Source organism: Schistocerca cancellata, chromosome 2 (assembly GCF_023864275.1).
Source record: "Schistocerca cancellata isolate TAMUIC-IGC-003103 chromosome 2, iqSchCanc2.1, whole genome shotgun sequence".
NCBI lineage: Eukaryota > Metazoa > Arthropoda > Insecta > Orthoptera > Acrididae > Schistocerca > Schistocerca cancellata.
Genome location: NC_064627.1, coordinates 396,141,786 through 396,159,723, shown reverse-complemented (window position 1 = coordinate 396,159,723; position 17,938 = coordinate 396,141,786). Strand labels below are relative to the sequence as shown.

At 39.6% G+C, this 17,938-nt stretch overlaps 1 protein-coding gene across 1 annotated transcript in view; it reads left to right on the top strand.

Moving 5' to 3' along the window:
- The window catches only part of LOC126161819 (E3 ubiquitin-protein ligase TRIP12), a 247,236-nt gene that overhangs the window by 115,658 nt on the left and 113,640 nt on the right, over positions 1-17,938 (top strand). The window contains exons 12-16 of the mRNA XM_049917919.1: positions 2,974-3,186; positions 3,295-3,535; positions 4,607-4,751; positions 4,846-5,026; positions 12,677-12,824. Coding sequence (XP_049773876.1) covers positions 2,974-3,186; positions 3,295-3,535; positions 4,607-4,751; positions 4,846-5,026; positions 12,677-12,824 — 928 coding nt within the window. The remainder of the gene's footprint in view (positions 1-2,973; positions 3,187-3,294; positions 3,536-4,606; positions 4,752-4,845; positions 5,027-12,676; positions 12,825-17,938) is intronic.

Below are 17,938 nucleotides of genomic sequence, written 5' to 3'. Positions count from 1 at the left end.
ATTCGCCTTTCCTGGTGAAGGAATTTCGGAAAACTGCGTTCAATAACTCCGCTTTAGCGGCAACAGTACCATTGGCACTGCGCAGCGAAGGTATTGACTGCGTCTTGCACTTGTGTACTTTACATATGACCAGAATTTCTTCGGATTTTCTACCAAATTTCGAGACAATGTTTCGTTGTGGAACCTATTAAAGGCATCTCGCATTGAAATCCGTGCCAAATTTCGCGCGTCTGTAAATTTTAGCCAATCTTCGGGATTTCGCGTTCTTCTGAACTTCGCATGCTTTTTCCGTTGCCTCTGCAACAGCGTTCGGACCTGTTTTGTGTACCATGGGGGATCAGTTCCATCTCTTACCAATTTATGAGGCATGAATCTCTCAATTGCTGTTGCTGCTATATCTTTGAATTTGAGCCACATCTCGTCTACATTTGCATAGTTAGTTCGGAAGGAATGGAGATTCTCTTAGGAAGGCTTCTAGTGACACTTTATCAGCTTTTTTAAATAAAATTATTTTGCATTTGTTTCTGATGGATTTGGAAGAAACGGTATTGTGCCTAGCTTAATTCAAGTTTGCAATTGCAATGTGCAGTCAAATTCGGCATGGCAAATCCTCAAACCACCCCCGGGCCACAGTACATTCAATTACAGTTGTTAAATTAAACATCTTGTAGCGATATCATTCCGTATTTGTTATGTTGTAAAAGTAAACTGTTGATTTTAAAAGATAGAGGGAGAGTTGGCTTGTAGATGTTACAGCAAAATTGTACTTTGAAAGTTCTAAGGTGGTTTGCTCGGAAGATGTGACATAACCGTGAGTCTCAAAAAGGTGATGTAACGACTTTAGGCTTCAGGTAGTAAGATATATAATTACTAAGAACTGATAAGTTAGCATTTTGCGAATCACTAAGAACCCGTAAAATTTTCAGTTTGAGATAAATGCAAAGTAGATGCACATTCTGCCTCAAAATGCAAAAATATGAAATTACTTGATAGATGCTATTTTGTGGAGAATTGTATCCAGGTGAAGTATTGTATCAGAGAAAGTTTGAAATAGCTTTATTTTATGCATATAAATAGCGAAAATGTGGCAAAATACAGTTTGGATAGATAATGTGCATAAGAACTTATTAACTAAGTAAAAGTGTACAAACACAATGTGGTATCAGTGCACTTGATGATCTGGCACTATATCAGCTGTGGCTGGTTGAATGGTCTGTTTATGAAACACCTTCTAATGCAACATAGTACTCAGCTGTGGGACCAAGCATTTTATAACAAACAAACGCGTATGTCTATATGTTGACTAAAGCTCAAAAGAAGATATAATGTGGAAACTTTTCAGGTGGCAAATTAGTTGGTGGATGTTTCCAACTGTGCTTTTATTGAACATGACTAGAGGTTGGGTCTGAACTAAATCATTGACAATAATCTGCTAATATCAACCGGCTATTGTGCGATAGCTGCCCCAAATGCTTTGTCTTTTCCATTGCTTGTTGTTTTCTTTGCTTATTTTGAAATAAATGAAGTGGTCAACCCAGGTTCATCACGGATTTCGATTAAGATCGTTAAGACACCAGAAGAGATCAGCGATCCCTGTAACAATGTGTCAGTTCTGCTATAGGCTGCCATCCTGCTAAAGGGAGGTAGGGCTTGTTTCTGCACACCAGTCCTCTTCTCTCTGGCAATCAAAATTCCGGTTTGTATATGCTCGCAGCCGTCTACCACTCACCATAGCCCAAAGTGCCCACACTGTACCCTCTAGCGATAAGGAAACAATATCTGTAATGTTTTTCAGCTCTGCCAAAATTCTTATCCTAGCCATAAAATAGTTACTGTACATTCGATTCTATTTCTTCACTAAGTGTCTTGTCATTTCTGTCGGTAGCGTTCTCAAGTGTGGATCACATGGCTATTAATGCCCACAAAAAATAGAAATTAATCGTCTGCAAATTTTGTAATCATTGAATTGGGCGGGAAAAGATAATGTCCAGAATGGGGTTCATGATGAGTGCCACACAGCCTCTGACAGTTTCCAACAGCATACTTGGTTGAAAAGCGATTTTCTGCTTATACAGCTACCAAGACAAAATGCCACAATAGAATGGATGTTGAACATGACAAGCATTTTCATCTATCTTCTGTTAAGGCAGACATCTAACATTTGGTCAAAATTAAAAAGCAGCTCCATAAAGCCTATTAAATGAAAACAATTTTATCAATGTACAGTGGAAGCAATACAGTGTTGTATGTATATTGTATTATGGCATGTTGTTTTATGTATTCTTGTTGGAAGTCAGTAGTGTATGGTATATCTTTTTTTCTAAGATTTTTATTATCTGATTATAATGAAACCAGGTTTGTTTGTATTTGGACTCCGTAAAATATTTGGTACTTCAAAAGGGTTCCGGCGCCAAAAACATTTAAGAACCCCTACATTAAAATCTTTTAAAGTCATAGTTTTCAGTGCTTCTGTTGATATTTTGGTTCAGTAATTAACAAGCATTTACCAGCCTGCTGAATGTTAATGATTATATTCCTTTCTTACAAAAGTTAGAAAATGAAGATATTCAGAAAAGAACAGAAAGCTCAGTGAGGAAGTACGAATCAGATTGTACCATTAATCTTTTATATGAATGAACGTAATAGCCTAAAGACACTTATGTTGAAAGAATTTGGAAAGAAAGGAAACGTGTTGTCAATTGAAGCATTTAACAATTCTTTCTTTATTTGCCAGAAAGATCATTTTTCTAAATTGAAACTAGTTCTCTCTCTCTCTCTCTCTCTCTCTCTCTCTCTCTCTCTCTCGTGTGTGTAATAATCGTAACATGTATTTTGTACAGGAAATGAGTATTGCTCATAGATAACGATGATGATCATGTTATGGCATTATAGTGTTAATTGCAGAAATTTGAGATGTTAGCTGAGAATGCTTTATGAAGTATTACAGTTACAGTTTTTTGCCTTTTTCTGCAGATTGAACTGGTGTCTCGCAGCCCACAGGAGCTGTATGAAATAACTTGCCTTATCGGAGAGCTTATGCCACGTCTACCTACTGATGGAATATTCACAGTTGATGCTCTTTTGGAAAGGCCAAATAACCATGTTCATGATACCGTTCAATGGCAGTGGAGGGATGACCGTGGCTTGTGGCACCCATACAGTACCATAGACTCTCGCATAATTGAGGTATGTTCATTTTATATGTTACATGTACTCTTCAGTATAGTCTGCTTTCGTTTTAAGTAATAGTCACTTGAATGAGCTAGATTCTGTTTAAAACAAACTCTTACATAGGCTGCTCATCAGTCTGGGGAGGATGAAATCAGCTTATCGACACTAGGTCGAACCTATACAGTGGACTTTCATTCAATGCAGCAGATAAATGAAGACACTGGGACAACGCGGCCAGTCCAGCGTCGTCTGAATCCTGTGTCTCTAGCTGCTACTGTGGATATGAGCTCTGGGACTGTTACGGCTGGAAGCAGTTCGATGTCTGTCAGTAGCTCAAACCCAGCAGACAATATGCATTCCACAGGTAAGTATTTATTGCTATACAGACTAAATTATTACATATGTGATTTCGTTATTCATTTAATATTTAAAGTAAGGGAAGGTAGTAGCTCATCTACAGGGTGTCACAGAAATGTTGTGACAAACTTTGAGAGGTTGTAGAGGGTGTCCTGAACAACAAATCAAGGATAGTAACCCATGTCTGGAAATTTCATCCAGTGAGACTATAGTGTTGAATTTATAGATGCCACTAGGCCACCCCTTTCACAGCAAATGTGACTCTGTATGCTAAAGGACCATAGGTGGAATGTCTCACAAAGTTGTTTGTTATTCAGTGATTACAACTGATTGCCAGCAATGCTCTTTCGACTTGGTGGATAACATTTTCAAACACGAGTTTCCACCTGCAGTTTATTTTTCTCCTGCATACCAAAAAACACTGGAGAGTTTAGAGGAATCTAGGAAAAAAATAAACTGCAGATGGAAACCCGTATCCAAAACTATCATCCACTGAGGGAACAGAACATCACATTCATAGGAGCCTAAGCCTTCCAAGCATCTAGCTCCATCTCCACTGATGATCACGCCAATTAGTCGTGATCACTGAATAACAACATTGTGAGGTGATCCACCTACTGTCCATCAGCATACGAAGTCTGTTCTTAACATTGACTGTTATTTGTTTTGGATGATAAAAGTTTCAGTTGCTGCCTTAATCCAGGTTTGTTTGTTGTTAAAACTTGTCTTTTCTTGAAGCAAGGAGTCTGCATTAGAATGCGTTCTTGATTAAGTGCAGTGGATTTTGTGTGAGAGTAATTAGCACCTTATAAGTATGTTTGAATCTGGTTGTATGGAGAACTATAATTTTATCCATATGGTTTCTTCATTTTCAGTGTATAGATTGCTACACAATAGTTTGCTGTGATTTCTTTCCAAGGGTCTTGTGCTGTTTGTCTGGTGAACTTGATAGTAAAAATGGTTTCTAAATACGCTAGTATGTGTATACTGATTTTCTTTCAAATGTTGTCAAATTTTTGCAACTACTTTAGTTCTTGTTATTTGGTACTGTTCACTAATTTAGGCATTAATGATTTAGGTTCTCATGCAAACATTGTTAGCCCAACAACAAGTATTCAGCTACCTCCTTGTTTTGGTGGTGGATCATCAGTTAGTTCTAATTCAGAAAGCAACTTGAGTGAAAATAGTGGAATCAGCAATGCTCAAATGAATGGCAGTAACAGGTAATACACTTCCATTCTTACATTAGTGTTGATTAAATGTATGTTACTTAAGAAGTGAAAATTGATATTAAGTGTCCATGCTACTGTTCCACAGTTCCCGTGATGCACGTGTTGCGTGTCTGCGTGAAGAACATGGACTTGCTGCTTCATTCATCCGTTCTTTATTCAGTGTTTTGTATGAAGTATACAGTTCATCAGCTGGACCAGCTGTTCGTTGTAAATGTTTGCGTGCCTTGCTACGAATGGTGTATTATGCTTCTCCAGATCTTCTTAAGGTATAAACTCAAACATTTGTATGAAAATTACCGTACTTATTAGTTTGTTGACTTTAATAAATTTCTTTGAGCAAATTATGTAAAAAAAATCTTCATTAATGGAGTCTTTTTGTTGTTGCTTGATAGAAAATTTTCATGTTTATCAGTGAAAACACATACTGCATTCTACTGTACCAATTTATTTCATTAAATGGACCAATATTCGGCTTAAAAGGCCATTGTAAGATAACTATCGCCATCAGGGAGGATAGAATGCCGGAGGACAACTTCAAAAAAGATGCTAACATGTAGAGTGTACGGCGCTACTTAGTGTGTGCAACTATAACATGTTGTTGTTGTTGTTGTTGTTGTTGTTGTTGTGGTCTTCAGTCCCGAGACTGGTTTGATGCAGCTCTCCATGCTACTCTATCCTGTGCAAGCTTCTTCATCTCCCAGTACCTACTGCAATCTACATCCTTCTGAATCTGCTTAGTATATTCATCTCTTGGTCTCCCCCTACGATTTCTACCCTCCATGCTGCCCTCCAATATTAAATTGGTGATCCCTTGATGCCTCAGAACATGTCCTACCAACCGATCCCTTCTTCTGGTCAAGTTGTGCCACAAACTTCTCTTCTCCCCAATCCTATTCAATACTTCCTCATTAGTTATGTGATCTACCCATCTAATCTTCAGCATTCTTCTGTAGCACCACATTTCGAAAGCTTCTATTCTCTTCTTGTCCAAACTATTTATCGTCCATGTTTCACTTCCATACATGGCTACACTCCATACAAATACTTTCAGAAACGACTTCCTGTCACTTAAATCTATACTCGATGTTAACAAATTTCTCTTTTTCAGAAACGCTTTCCTTGCCATTGCCAGTCTACATTTTATATCCTCTCTACTTCTACCATCATCAGTTATTTTGCTCCCCAAATAGCAAAACTCCTTTACTACTTTAAGTGTCTCATTTCCTAATCTAATTCCCTCAGCATCTCCTGATTTAATTTGACTACATTCCATTATCCTCGTTTTGCTTTTGTTGATGTTCATCTTATATCCTCCTTTCAAGACACTGTCCATTCCGTTCAACTGCTCTTCCAAGTCCTTTGCTGTCTGACAGAATTACAATGTCATTGGCGAACCTCAATGTTTTTATTTCTTCTACATGGATTTTAATACCTACTCCGAATTTTTCTTTTGTTTCCTTCACTGCTTGCTCAATATACAGATTGAATGGCATCGGGGAGAAGCTACAACCCTGTCTCACTCCCTTCCCAACCTCTGCTTCCCTTTCATGCCTCTTGACTCTAATAACTGCCATCTGGTTTCTGTACAAATTGTAAATAGCCTTTCACTCCCTGTATTTTACCCCTGCCACCTTCAGAATTTGAAAGAGAGTATTCCAGTCAACATTGTCAAAAGCTTTCTCTAAGTCTACAAATGCTAGAAATGTAGGTTTGCCTCCCCGTAATCTATTTCGTAAGATAAGTCGTAGGGTCAGTGTTCCACCATTTCTACGGAATCCAAACTGATCTTCGCCGAGGTCGGCTTCTACCAGTTTTTCCATTCGTCTGTAAAGAATTCATGTTAGTATTTTGTAGCTGTGGCTTATTAAACTGATTGTTCGGTAATTTTCACATCTGTCAACACCTGCTTTCTTTGGGATTGGAATTATTATATTCTTCTTGAAGTCTGAGGGTATTTCGCCTGTTTCATACATCTTGCTCACCAGATGGTAGAGTTTTGTCAACTATAACATAGTTGAAAATATATAAGGTAAACAGCGATTAAATTTCAAAGGAACGTAACATAAAATATTAGGCTGGGCGAGGGGATAAGAAACAAAACATCAGTGGGGTACACTGAAATCTTAATTTGTAACTGTTAAAAATACTGCATAATGTCAGGGTAATATAAGTAAGTCTAAAGAATTGCAGTTAACTGAAGTTGCACTATGGTAAAATAGAAACATTCAACAATTTAAGTTACATGTTGAATAATCAGAGTCTCTGCCAGGTGTTCGCGAACATCTGGTGGAGAACCTGATTCTTCGACATGTCAACAGATCTCCAGGAAAGCATGAAGAACTAAAATTTAAGTTACTTTTACTGCCACAGTAAAAATAGATAAGACTTCTGTTTCAGTATTTTGTTGACAGAGAACTAGCAACTTTATTAAATTTCTTAAAGTGTTTATTAATAATTGTCAGCAGTTGCAGTAGTTATATTAGGGGACTAGTTTTGGACCTTACAGGTTCATTTTCAAACCTGGCCTACAGAGGCTGGACTGACACTGTCTGATTTTTAACCCACAAGCAGGCGCGCCTGTGTATAAAATGCACCAACCAAAAATAAAAGATTTTACATAGTTCCATTGTTGTTTCACAACTGCAAACCCATACCTATTCCTTCATTATTGCTTCAGGTAAAACAGCGATGAATTTTGTTGTCATACGTCCAAGTGAGCGGCAGGAGTATAAAATAAAAAGCGAGCCAGGCGAGAAAAAATTTGCGATCTGTGCAAAAAATGACCCTGATTACGAACTAACAACATAATCCCACATTGAGGCAGTTGTGTACGAGATAATTAGTGATCAAATAAGCTTCTGGCATGGATCTGATGCAACTGCATTGCTTAATGCTTTCAATGGGTCATTACTGTCTCTGTAACACCTGTTCTTGGCAACAGAGTATTACAGTGAAAATTTCTCTTTTTTTAATATAATAAAACATTGTTTTAGCTCATATTATTTAAGTTTATTTTCTCGTTGATTAAATAAACTGTGATTTTGATCATACATGTTTAGCTTGGTAACATAGGCAGCTATTCTATACATGTGTACAAAGTGCACCACGCACCCTCTTGTGTTGTGAAAAACGGCACGCCTGCTCAAGGGTTAATAATAAACATCAAAGTGGCAGCACATACTTTATAAATTTTTGCAAAATGGATGCCACAAACCACACATGCCTCTTACCACGTCAAAATCAATCTTGGTATGAGGCGTGTTTGGATTGTGGCATTCATTCTGCAAACATTTGTAAAGCATGTGTTGCCACTTTCATGTGTATTACTAAAATTGAGCACTGGCAGTGCATCCTCAGTAGGCGAGGTTTGAAAATGAACCTGTGTGGTTTGAAACTATTCACCTAATATAAATACTGCAACTGTTGACAGAATCATTAATAAATGTTTTTTTGTTATAGATAAGACTCCATTAAGAGTAAAACATTCAAACAGGCATGAGCCCATATACCAAGATACTAAGAGTTATCCCTGAAAAACTTCTGAAAATTTGTCAGTGGACTTCTGTTGGCTGTTTAGCTCCCACTGAAAGAATTTCCACTCCTGTTGGCCAACACCTCCAACCATTTGCTTGAAACCAAGTCTCCCACATCAAAGTACTAACCACTTTCTTCATTGACTTCCCATCATCCCCATTCCTTCAAATAATGGGTCCCTTGTCATCACTGTTGATGCTACTTCTCATACACTAACATCCCTCGTGTCCATGGCCTTGCCACTATCAAACACACTCTCTTCCATCTTCTTTCAAACTCCCACCACCTCACTTTTTATGTATCCTAAAACTGTATCCTGACCCACAACTAATTTTCCTTTGAAGAGAAGGTTTACAAACAAATCCATGACAGTCATGGGCACCGTCATGGCACCTTCTTATGCCAACCTGTTTAAGGGCTGTCTAGGGAAACATTCCTAGTCTGCCAAAACTCCAACCGTTAATCTGGTTTAGATTCATTGATGATATTGCCATGATCTGGACTCATGGCCAAGACACCCTATCCTCATTCCTTCACAATCTCAATACACTCTCTTCCATCTGCTTCAATTGATCCTCATCATCCCAACATGCCACATTCCTAGACATTGACATCTAACTCGCTGATGGCTCCATCTGCACCTCTGTCCATGTTAAACCCACTAACCAGCAACAGAACCTGCATTTCATTAGCTGCCATCTCTTCCACATGAAAAATCCTTCCTGTACAGCCTATTCACCCATGTAAAACATATCTGTAATGATGAAAATTTCTTTGCTCAGACCTGGATACTTCACAAATATGTTCAGTCAGGCAGTACCTCCCAAACCTAAAAACCTAACTCATAAACAGATATCCTGTGCCATATCTTCACATAACCCAATACTAAACCCCCCCCCCCGAGCACTCCCATCGTAGCCAAATATCATACTGGACTGGAATAGCTGGACCATATCCTTCGCCAGGGGCTTCATTATTATTTGTCATCCTGCCCGAAATGAGTGACACCCTACCCATGATCCTTCACACCCCTCCTGAAGTGGTGTTCCATCAACTGCCTGACCTACACAACATCTTAGTCCATCCATATGCCAATCCTACGCCCAATGTCTTCCCACAGGGATCATAGTCTTTTGGCAAACAAAGATGCAAGACTTGCCCAATCCACCCAACCAGCACCTCCTACTCCACTCCTGCCACAGCTTATATTACCTGCACGTCATTTACCACCTCTGCTGCAAGCATTGCACAAGGTCTGTTCAACAAAATTCTGTAACATTTGTAATTTCACACAAATGGCGAGTTGGAGTGAAATGCAGTTGGCATCCCTGCACACAGCTGTTTTTAATGTGTAACTGCTGGAAGTTTCATTGTTGTATGTCTGTTAGTTATTGTTCAGTGCTGTATTGAGTAGAACATTGTGTTGAACAGTTAGCGAATTTTGAGATGGCAGAGATAGAGGAGCAACGCATATGAATTAAGTTTTGCATTAAATTCAAGAAAACCAGTACGTAGATACACCAAATGATGCAGGAAGTATATGATCAGTGCTTAAGCTGTAGTCAGTGTTACAAATGGGCCACACAGTTTAAAAATGACCGGAGGGAAGTTAAAGGTGACCCTTGTTCAGGACACCCGGCAATTTCTATCAACAACACTCACGTCGAGAACGTCAATGAAATTGTGCGTGCCAATCGAAGATTGGCTGTCGGAGATTGCTGAAGAATGTAACATTTCAGTTGGATCATGTCATGACCAAGCGAGAGGTGGCGCAATGGTTGTCACACTGGACTCGCATTCGGCAGGACGACTGCTCAAATCCATCTCCGGCAATCCTGATTTATGTTTTCGGTGATTTCTTGAAATCACTTCAGGCAAGGGCACGCCTGATTTCCTTCCCCACTCATTCCTCATCTGACGGACTGATGATCTCGCTGTATGGTCCCTCCCTCCAAATCAACCCACCAGTCATGACTTGAAATCCTGAATCATCATCTTCGAATGCATCATGTTGCCGCTAAGTTCAAGAAAGATGTTTCTTAAGAGAATCGTAACTGGTGGTGAGACATTACGATGTTGAGACCAAGGTTCAATCTTCACAATGGGTTGGGAAAGGCTCTCAAAGACCAAAAAGAGGTTGGCAGGTCAGGTCAAATTTCAGATCCATGCTGATATTTTTCTTGATTTTGAAGGATTAGTTCATCTTGAATTCGTGCTACAGGGACAGTCTGTTAATAGATGGTACTATCAGGATGTGTTTCTCACCTGCGAGAAAATGTGAGAAGGAAGCAGCCTGAAATGTGACGAAACAGTTCATGGCTCTTGCATCACGATAAAACACCACACACGCGCGTGCGCCCACACACACACACACACACACACACACACACACACACACACACACACACACACACCCCTATTGGTTCGTGACTGTAGCACAAAACACGAAATCACTGTGCTGCTTCATCCTGCCTATTCTCTGGATCTGGCCCCTGCAGACTTTTTTTTTCCTCCTCCTCCAGAGTTAAAAAACTCCACTAAAAGGACAAAGATTTGCAATGATAGATAAGATAAAGGAAAATTTGCAGACAGTGCTTCACATGATCCAGCAGGAGGTGTACCAAGACTGCTTCCAGAAGTGGAAACACATTGGGAGTGGTGAATCAATTGTGTAGGAGAGTATTTCAAAGGAGACCATGCACAGTAAGCATAGAAAAAGTCTGTGTACAGATTTTGAACAGACCTCATGTGTTGGTATGTGTAATAATGAGCTGTCCATAAGAATGAATGGCCACTGCCAAACTGTTGTCAAGAACAGAGTTGATCACCCATTAGCACAACATGCAGCTGTGCGCAACATGCCCAATTTCAATGTGTGCTTCATAACCCAAGTGCTCAGTATCCTCCCCTCCACCACTGACTTATCTGAACTGTGCAGATGGCAGTTATACTTGCAACACATCTGCTCCCATTATCGCCCTGGACCTCAATCTCAAGTAACTCTCTGTTCCTGCACCCTCCACCCAGCAGTTTCCCCTTCCTCCATCCTATCAACTCCTCCTAATCCACACCCCCATGTCGCCTCTAGCATGTGCTACTTCTCCCAAGTCATCTTCAGCATGTGCCACTTCCCACTGGGCACTACAATCGTGCAATCTCATATACCTGCTACCCCTCCCTCCCGCATAGCTGACCGGCAAACTGGCCACCACCCTCAGAGCCGCAGCCACCCACCCCCAGTTCCTCTCCCCGCTTCCCCACCGGACGCTAGCCACACCACAACCAGTTCATCTGCTACAAAATAGCATTGGCACTGTCTGGTCTAGCCAGTGCCATTTAGTGGCGTGTGTGCGTGTGTGCGCGTGTGCGTGTGTGCGCGTGTGCGTGTGCGCGTGTGCGTGTGAGAGAGAGAGAGAGAGAGAGAGAGAGAGAGAGAGAGAGAGAGAGAGTTGTTTTTCTCTAGCTTGTCAAATAATAACTCTGAAAGCTGGCAAGTTTTTCTTCTGTTGTTTCTATCGACAACTCAGTGCTTCTGCTTTTTGGTGAGTGGTGTCCTTTAATCCTAAAGAATTTACATTATTATACAAGAAGTCTCCTACAACATAAATACTAGGTAACAAATATTTGTTGGTGATCGGATTTGCACTGATGACGTGCAGCAACACCATCCACTGCTAACCACTACTACATGTCCCATGTAGCATAGCCCACAGCAATACTTAGTCATTTATTGTTACAGTTACATAACCATGTATGGATGATGACTTGATTCAGTCATACTTAAAAATTATCTTCATATTTTACTTTCCACAATTTATGATGTATGTGAATCTTTTTTTATTGAAGTAAGCATTAAATGAACTCAACTGTTTGTCAGTCATTTGTCATAAACACAGTAAAAATAAATGTTTCTTAAGACACAGTATTGGTGTTTCTCTTGATGATATATCATCCATTATCAACACTGTGTGTAGTTACGCCAAATTTTGTAAATTTAATTCGTATAGAATTTACTTTGAATCCAGCTAGATTGTATTACATTCTCTCTTCCACAATTTTAGTACCTATGTATTTCTAATCCGTCTATCATGTTCTAAACAAAAGTAAAAAATTGGTAATGGAATGAAGCTGAACAATAGCTTAGGTCACAGAAATTTTTACATTTCATGTTAAGACTGTCACAGTTTTCTGTATGTTACTTGTGCTTGATTTAAGAGATGACAGTGGAATTTCAGTAAGTGTTATTAATAGAATTTTAATGAGTGAAAATTCAAATTATTTTCTCTTGCTAGTATGTTTAGTGGATTTCTTTTCACAATAGACTTTATAAGCACTCTTCATTAAATGTGTAAAATTGATGTTTTTGCAATGTATTTATGCAGGAGGTACTAAAAAACCAGGTAGTATCTAGCCATATTGCTGGAATGATGGCTTCTCAGGATCTCAGAATTGTAGTTGGAGCATTACAAATGGCAGAAATTTTGATGCAAAAGCTTCCTGATGTGTTTGGTGTTCACTTCAGGAGAGAAGGTAGGTTTTCTGAATATTGGTGTTCCATTTGGTTTTTAAGTAAATGGCAGTCCCAGTATCCTGTAATTTATTTCTGTGTAAATAGATTAAGACCAGTGCATGTTCACAGTTGGTAAACTTAGTGACAAATCTTAAAAATTGTTAAATATGTTACGAAAAATCCAGGATGGAATAGTGACAGTATTAGGAAAAGGGTAGTCGCTATTCCCCACGTAGCAGAGGTACTGAGTCACAGGTAGGCACAACAAAAAAACTGCCAAACAAAGCTTTCAACCAAACAGGCCTTCAAAAATAGTCACCCCCCCCCCCCCCCCCCACACACACACACACACACACACACACACACACACACACACACACACACACACACACACACACACAGTCAGACTGAGTCTGACGTTGACAGTGAGAGACTAGACTGTGTGTGTGTGTGTGTGTGTGTGTGTGTGTGTGTGTGTGTGTGTGTGTGTGTGTTTTGCCTAATTCTGTTGAAGGCCTGTTTGGGCAAAAGCTTTGTTTGACAGTATTTTTGATGTGCCTGACTGTGACTTGGCGTCTCCGCTATGTGGTGAGTAGCAGCAATCAATTTCATAATATTGTCAATATGTAATGAGAGTGATGTACATGTTGATGGTTTTGTTTTCATAAGAGGTGGTCTGATAGAATACGTTTCAGTGCACTGTACAGAAATCACACTAGATGGCAAGTTGGTCAACTCATAGCAGCACTGTCCTGCTGCAGGACCAAGCGATGTCAGGTAACACGATCTTCGAAAGTGCCACACTCACCTCCCTGTGAATGTGAAACCCTTTGTCTTTGGTTTTGCTCTATGTTCTAAGCCTATCCCCATGCTCTACTACGCGTGTATCCCTGGTCTCTGCCAAACTCTTTGCTGCTTATTCTGTTTTAGCCACTTTTATAACAGAATCTCAATATAATGATGTTTGAGTCAGAACTCTTGTTTCAAATTGCATTTCTGTCCATTTTCTAGGTAATGTTCAGCTATGGTAGACTTCTCAAGATCCCTTTGTTTATTATGCCATGAGTGTTTGCACAACACTCAGCAACTGTTCATGTGGTTGATGAACTGCTGCAGTTTGAAGCCATATCAGGAAAGTAAGAAGCGAGATGAACACAACCTCGCAGAGTTTGCTTCTCAAAGTGTTTCATGAAGTAGTTCATGACAGCCTGAGACAGTGGGAATCCCAAGGCTGTCACTCGTCATCTCATAATATTCCTTGTGGTACAGGAAGTTAAAACATACCAGAACAGCTTGATGATCTCAAGGGAAGCTGTTAGGCTGAAAGTTCCAGCATATGTTGTGCCAGCATTCTCGTAAAAAAATGACACATCCTTCAGACTAACGGTTATGTTGTTTGGCCTATCTTTATTTTCCTGATAGTCTCGATGAATGAACATAAGTTAACAATATGATCATTGCAGTGTCACAGTTTGATTCCTAATAGCCTGCCAGATGTTTTGCTAGTCTGTAAGTGGGTGAACAGATTGCACTAACTATAGGCCTCTGAGAGAAGCATCTTCCTTGTCTTTGGCAATCCATAAAGCCTGGGAGGTCTGGTGGCATGTGGCATTCATTTTGTCACTATTTCTTCTGGCATACTAGAGTCACGTATTAACCTGCTTGTCTTTCTGATGACTTGTGTCGGATTGCGGCTAAGCTTCTGATATAATGGCTAATCGGGACATTGTCACAATTTAAAAGTATGCTGATACAAGAGACAGTGGATTTTTTGGTGCAACAGTTTCTGCTTGGGATTATCAAGCTGTTATGCGATGCCTTAATGACAACATACTTCCTGTACTGCATTGGGTGTCATGAAATGATGGATACCACAACCGCGGGATCCCCACTGCCTCCAGCTGTTGCGAACTTCTTCATGGAGCATCTGCAGGAGTAAGCTCTGAACTCTGCGTCCATCTTGCTGCTACAGTTGAGGCTTGCCATATTTTTTTGGTCCAACCCAGGACAGTTCACCTTTTATTTTTGGGCTAACCCAGGACATAATTACTTAAGTTTATTGAAACATTTAAATTTTATTTATCCAGTTAAATTTTTCACAAGACATGAATTTTTTTCAGATGTAATATGTGTGCAGTATGAGCTGAACAACCATCTCTTAAATAGGTCTGTCTACATAACATCGACATTTTGTGATTACTTTTTCATTATCCTTTGTGTTTTGAAGGGGACAAAAGTCTGAGTGATATTTTTACAATTAATTGTTACATGAGTGTTTGTGCCAGTCTTCATTGAATATCCCTAGAAGCTTACAACAATTGGAACAAGCTTTCTCTCCGGGTTATCATCCATTGTTTTTGTTAAATTTTTCTTAAGTACACAACACAGTATCATATGTAAGTGGTGAAATAATATTAAAGTAATTGCCTCAATTTTGGTTCTAGTAGGTGAAAATTTCGGGTCATATAACTTGGTAACCAGTTTGATGTGCAATCTGATGGTTTGAACTGAGCTTGTGTCTTAGCAGTGTGGTATGAAAATGTAGCCTCTTCAGCAACACACTCCAGATCACAATTCTCATTTTTGACGTTGGCAGTTGAAGTAACAGCATTCTTGTGTCTGGCTGTTTGCATGTAATCTTTAATATCATCCTTCCCTTTATGTGCAACAGAAAATTCTATTACATTATGCACAATAAACACATTCATTTTTACTGCCTTTATACAGTTTCAAAATTTTTTATTCTTGTTGAAGAAGCACTAAATACACACTTCGTTTTGCCATTACTAAACGATGAGACGAAAAACATGTAAACAAGTTACTTCACACATGAAAAACGTAAACATGTTTCACCAGTTGTTGTGGAATGATGAAATTAAGTGGAATATTGAGGCGGAACTCATTGCCACGCTTCACCATTGATGTCTGCACTGGCTCCAAGATCGGCTGATGGAGATAAAATTCTCAAACCACAGACATTTTTGCAACCCCATACATTACCCTGGATGGCACTAAAAAAAGAAAACCAAGACTCAGGTCTAATCCTGGACATATGGAAAGCCTATCTTGACAACACCTCCCCACAGCAGTTCATTGAACACATGAATGATGTCCATTCCAACAGTAAATTGTCAAGTTGCAGAGGGACAGTAAATTCCATTCTTGGATGTTTTAGTTGAGCATAAGACATGACACTGGCTTCGTCATTCAGGGTACAGGAAATCTGTGCACACTGATCAGTACTTTAATGACAACAGTTATCACCAGAAAAAATTGTTACAGCAAGGTAGAAATTGCAAAAGCTGGCTGCATTCCTTCCATACTGTGGAGCAATGACTAGCAAGATATCATGCTTGCTGAAAGACATGGACTGAGAAAAGTCCTCCATCCCATCTCCAAGATAAAAGATATGTGGTCTTTAACAGGGTGCCATATATGAGTCTTATGACATGAATGGTGCCCCTGCGAATGTGGTAGCATTTATAAAGGACAAACTATTCACACTATTACTGAGTATTGCGCAAAGCACTCGCAACATAATAAAAAAAAAGATCTGAGAAGTTGGCCATGGCTCAACATTACCTAGAAAACAGACATAAAAATACAATTTGGAAATACAAGTGTTTTTGGCTCAAGCATCATAATATTGGGATGCCGTTATGAAAGAAGTGGCTGAAAATAGAACAAGCAGCAACAATTGTAGCGGATACCAGGGTTGCACATGTAGTAGGGCAGGAGGTAGGCTTAGGACATTAATCAAAAGCAAAGACAGAGGCTTGACACTGTAGGGAACTGGGAGTGGCAGTTTCAAATGTGGCACCAGCCCATTGCGCATCTGACATCACTTGGTCCTGCAGCAGGACTGAGCTGCTCTGAGCTGCCCAACTTGTCTTCTGTACATGTGTCACTTCAGCTCTCTGGAATGTTCCAGACACTGCTATTGCATCTATTTAAGCAGAACGTGCAAGCCACAGCAGTCATTGATTTCAACTCCTGATGATAACGGTGGAGACAGCTGTTGAAAGATAGTGTGTTTTATTTGAAGTGACATGGCTTGTAAACTAACAAAATTTTGTTGAAGCATGTCACTGAAAACGACTGACAGTGCACTACAGATGGACAAACTCGTTCATCCTTCGTGTATGGGTCGTAGGAAAAAATTGAAAGTGAGTGGAATAAGTGACTAAAGGTTGGAGGCCACCAAGAGGAAGCATTTGCTTTCCCCCTCAGGGTCTTTATTCATTACACAATCCTCACACACTTGTAAGAAGTAAGTTCTGTGATTCTACAACACTTCTCATTTAGCCCAACTGTAGCATTATGTGGTTGATGGTAGTGAAATAATATAACATCGCACACGAAAAACCGGCCGTGAGTACAGACTGCTCGTCAATTATGCACGATTTGTTGAGCGCTACTAGCAGAATAGATAAACATGTAATAATTAGGCAGTAAAGAAATAACAAATAAGCTAATGCAAACAACCACTTCAAAGCAATAGATGATGATTGGTGGGCGACAACGAGCAGTCTAGTACTCGGGCCGATTTTTTGTGTGCCGCCCTGTACCACTGAAATAATATTGTAGAAGATATCATACTCTCTTTACAAAATATGACACCATACACTTGATTATGGAGTGTGGGCTTCATTCGATTGTACGTCGGTCTGCCTTCCATAACAATGAACATGCTGTTTTACCTTGCATCAAAAAGAGACTGAAAATGGCCACTCCTGTGTGCCAACTTCCTTTGCCTGTGTAATAACAAACAAACTTGCGTTTTTATAAGTATGTCTTCTGCTGTTTGTAGAAATAATGAAGTAAGCTGATACGTCCTTTTGCTACCTGGAAAGATCTATGTATTACATACAACATAATTTTTATGCAATTTACATAATTATAAAATACATTTTAATTACTGGTCGTGGACACTGAATAGAATGCGAAAAGAACTGGAAGTGCGGAGTTCAAAAAGGTTTGAAACAGATCTAGAATGGGCATGTGCAGCAAACGAAATGAACAACTCGAAAGTGACTAACTAGGAGCAGTCGGCAGTGGAACTGCGATGAGTGGCCACGGGAAGGAGGAAGAATCTGGCCGAGGGAAGACTGAGACAGATGGAAACGGGACCGAG